The 4144-nt window shown below is 55.7% G+C and overlaps 1 protein-coding gene across 1 annotated transcript; it reads left to right on the forward strand.

Moving 5' to 3' along the window:
* The first annotated feature begins 304 nt into the window (after positions 1-304).
* Positions 305-1358, forward strand: LOC127336137 (uncharacterized). The gene is made up of 2 exons (XM_051362911.2): positions 305-452; positions 751-1358. The coding sequence occupies exon 2, from the start codon at positions 773-775 to the stop codon at positions 1178-1180; it is 408 nt and encodes a 135-aa protein (XP_051218871.1). The 5' UTR covers positions 305-452; positions 751-772; the 3' UTR covers positions 1181-1358.
* Positions 1359-4144: the final 2786 nt, after the last annotated feature.

Genomic DNA, 4144 nt, shown 5'->3' on the forward strand with positions numbered 1-4144 from the left:
TCTGAGCACGGGTTGGATTAGCAGCGGAAGACTAGTACGTAGTGGATCAGAGCAAGCCGACAGAGGTTAGTAAACCAAGTAAAGGCCTCACATGGCTACCGGATGTGGTGGGGGTGCCGCCCACCTCTCTCATCACTTCTCAATGATCGATGATAACCCCTCCGTTTTCCCCGAGCACGGGGCAATGGCCATCTTGTAGTTGTAGGTAGCTTCACACTCACTTCACCACAGTAGAGATAGATCGGTTGATTAGATAGGGCAGTTACGTACGTTCTCACTCACTCACTCACGTCACGAGTCTCTCTCATCTACATACTTACATACTCGTACCATCGACGGAGCTCTTATATATACCTGGAATCTTCAAGCGGCCTCAGCTCTCACTACTCACAAGTCCTTTTTTTTGCTCCGCTTATCTCCTCCGTCGCGCTACGCTTTCGTAAGCTCCCAAGGTACGTTGGTGCCGCTCAAAGGAAGAAGTTGTCTTTCCATGCATTGAGCTAGCTTTCGCTTTTGTGGAATTTCCGCACTTGTTTGCTTGTTTATCATGGTTCGCTGCAGAAAGAACATGGCCTTGTGATACTGAGATCTGTCGGTGCGACGTTTCTTTGCTTTTAGCTCTTTTTGTCTGCTCATTTGGTGAATCCGTTCACATGCTCGTTCTGCATTTTGAGACCACTCCTCTAACACAACTTGGCAGGTCTGCCATTTGAGCTGTTTTTCTAAGTGCTGCTGGTTGGCAAACGGCAGGTCGATCGAGGTAGCTGAAGCGATGGCGTCCTTCCGGCGAGATCTGATGCTGGCGGCGCTCTGCGTGGTGGCGCTGCTCGCCGTCGGGTCGGAGTCCCACGGGCTGCAGGAGGAGTTCGGCCAAGGGAAGACGGAGGCTACGCCCGAGATGGCCTCCTTCTTCGGCGCCGACAAGCCCGAGGCCGCCGTGCTCCCGGAGGCCTTGCCCGCCAAGCCGGAGGCCACCTCGGCCATGCCTACCACCACCAGCACCACGAACACGGCGTCTTCGTCGTCGTCGTCGGCCCCGCCGCGCAGATCCGTGGCCGTCGCGGCCGGCATCTCGTGCGGCATCGCGGCCCTGGCGGTGGTCGGCGTGGCGGTGGCCGTGGCCTTCGTGGTGCGCGCCAGGCGCGGCGAGAGGCGCGAGGCGGAGGTCCACCTCGGCTAATAGCCACGAGCATCGATTAGGAAGGTGTTCGACAGTTAGTCACCATCGTTTAATTGCATGTTTAGTTCAATTCTTTGCTCTGTTTCTTCCCGTTCTGTGTGTGTTGGAGATTGTTGGAGAAGTGTACTCGCTGTAACATAAATAACGCTTTGGCATGAATGTTATGTTTTGTTAGTCAGTGTGACCTCGATGTTTATTGTTTGGTTTATACTCCAGTACGTAACCGTTGCCAAAATGCGAAGCCAAACGAAATTCCGATGCAGCTGTGTTGCGGCCTTGTGCAAGTTACGATGTGGCGCCGGCCACCGGAGAAGGCGACGAATTGGGGGGATGGCATTTTCCGGCAGTTGGAACATGCATGGGTGCATGCAGCTTGTACTGTTTCTGCAGCCTGCACAGTCCACCCGTGGGCGTGGAACCGACAAGGAACGGGGATGGAGATCACGGTCACAGATGGAGCTGTAGCTCAGCACACCTGCCGTCACCTGTGCATGGAAGTGGATGCGCGCCTTCCTTCCGGTTGTTGCGCTCGCGCGTGCAGAGTCGATGGCACAACGAGATCTGGGAAGAGGCTGGACCGCTGGTCGACGACGCCATGCCCGTCGTACAGCTCACGGTTTCGGCCTGGTCCGCTACAGCCGTCGGTAGGTGCGAATTAAATCATCAGATGAACGACGTTTCGTCCTGCGCTCCCGCGAGTCCCAGGGCGAAACCCTAGTCCGCCGCCGCCTCCAGTCCCGTCCTTCTCTCCCCCGCCTCGCCGCTGCCAGGAGGCGCCACCGGGCGAAGCTCAGTCGGCGTCGGCGGCGGGGGGGCGCCTTCTCTCCTCCTCGTGGTGATGGCGGCGCGGGCGGCATCGGTGCGGGGAGGCGCGGCGCTGGCGGGGCGTGGCGGCACGGCCGTTCGACGGCGGTGCGGCGGTTCTGCGGGATGTGCGTGCTCGGGCGGCGGCGGCTTCCGCGGAAGCACGCCACGGCGGGCGGCGCGACGCGAGGGTGGGTGTCCATGGCGCACGGCGGTCGGGCGGCGGCGCAACGCCTGTGAGCGAGCCGGACGGGCAGCGCGGCCAGGCCGGCCGCCTCGCGCTCGGGCCGGGGCAGGGGCCCCGGGCCCGGCCGAGCCCACCAGATCCCCAAATCTGGTACTGCTCTGGCCACTTCCAGGTCCGTGGTGTTGCTGCTGGCCGGCGCGCGCTCATGGAGGCGGGTCCCTTGCTCTGTGGTCCTCCGGACTCCCTCGGATCTTCGGCGGGCGGAGTTTGGACGCCGGGGCGGCGGCCCTGGATGGTGGATGGCGGCGTCGACCGGACGGCGGGTGGCGTTCGCTGGTGCTGGCCGATCTTCTTGGCCGTGTGGGCGGTGAGGAGTCGGCGGAAGGCTGGGTGCGGCGTAGTAGTGCTCCGGCGCGTTCTTCGTCTGTTTGTTGGCGTCTCCACTTTCCGGTCTCTCTGCGCCAGATTCAGCATGGTTGGTCCTCGGACTGCCCGTTCTACGTCCGTGCGAGTTCGGTGGGGAGTTGCCGGGGGAAACTCTTGGCTGGCTCGGTGCCAGCCACATCGGTAGCGACGATTCTATCGCCGTTCTCCTTCTTGAAGGGCTTGTGAGGCAACCCTCCCCCTTTCCTCTTCTTCCCGGGTGAAAACTCAGGCTTCGGCCGGGCGACGATGGCGCATTGCGTCGTTCTCCTCCTTGGAGGCGCCGCTTTGGGTTGAGGGGACAGAGGGCTATCGGTGCGGTGACAATAACGGTGGTGCGGTTTGGGTGTGCCTTTGGTGAGGTCTATGGCGGCAGTCAGCAAGTTCAAGGCTTTTTTGGGCGCTATACCACCTCTATGTTCTGTGTTGGCCGATGAAATAGGAAGGGTCCCTCCTTCGGCAACAGCAAGGCGAGGCGGTCTCGGAGCCGGATCTTCATCTCTTTGACGCTGGTGCTTCTCCTCTTCGCTTGGCTCGTCTCTTTCCGTCCGCGGCAGCTCTCCGTAGCTTGTTCTTGTGTTTACCTTGTTCAAGTTTATGTAATCAGCACCGTTGTATCCTAGCCGGTTGAGGGCTTTATTAATTTAAAGCTGGGCTCTCGAGCCTTATTTTTTTTTAAAAAAAAAAACAGCCGTCGGTAGGTACGGCCCCGTATTAACGGTTCGTTTCGGTTCATTTGTGGTGTCCGTGGATCGGCCGGAGGCCTGCGTCACACACGCCCCTTCGGGGACATCCGATAAGTTTTATTTGTCACACAAAGATAATATTGAGGATAAACAAATAAGAGTCATGGATTAGCATACCATAATCATAGCACCCTTGTTCATAAAATTAGGTGATACCCCGCGCGTTGCGGCGGCCATTTGAGATGATTTTCTTGGATTCAAAAAATGACATGATCGGTCTATAAAAATAATGTTTATTTGCATATAGAATATACTGTTTTGAAGCAGAAGAGTACATCTATTTACTTGGCTTTGGTTGTGCACTGATTCAACTGCGTGTCATCATGGTTGCCTTTTATTCATGAGAACACACCCGGGTATCTGCATTGTCAATAGACACGTTATAGTGAAACTGAACTCATCTGAAATTGAAATAGTAGAGTTCATTTCAAATTTACTGATCAGATGTACAATCTGCAATGGTTCAATATGTAATGTAACACATAGGAAGTTTTGCACCAGGACACGAACCTAGTGGCAAGAAATAAATATATTGCAAACTGGATATCGGATGGAGAATTACATCACATATTATTTGTGGAGCTGAGAATATCGCTTAAGAGGCTGGAACGTCAAGGCTGCTGAATGAGGTGCGCAAGTCAGGATTTTTGTGTGAGAATGGAAGTTCGGATTAGTCCGGAAGAAATGGAAGTTCGGACGATTATTGTCCTCGTCATCCTTGTCGAAATGTAGCTGTCTCAATGTATTTGAGCTGATGACATAGGGTAAGATGCTATAAGTTAAAAAAAATGCAAAATAGTAATT

Source organism: Lolium perenne, chromosome 2, assembly GCF_019359855.2.
Source record: "Lolium perenne isolate Kyuss_39 chromosome 2, Kyuss_2.0, whole genome shotgun sequence".
NCBI classification, from domain to species: Eukaryota; Viridiplantae; Streptophyta; class Magnoliopsida; order Poales; family Poaceae; genus Lolium; species Lolium perenne.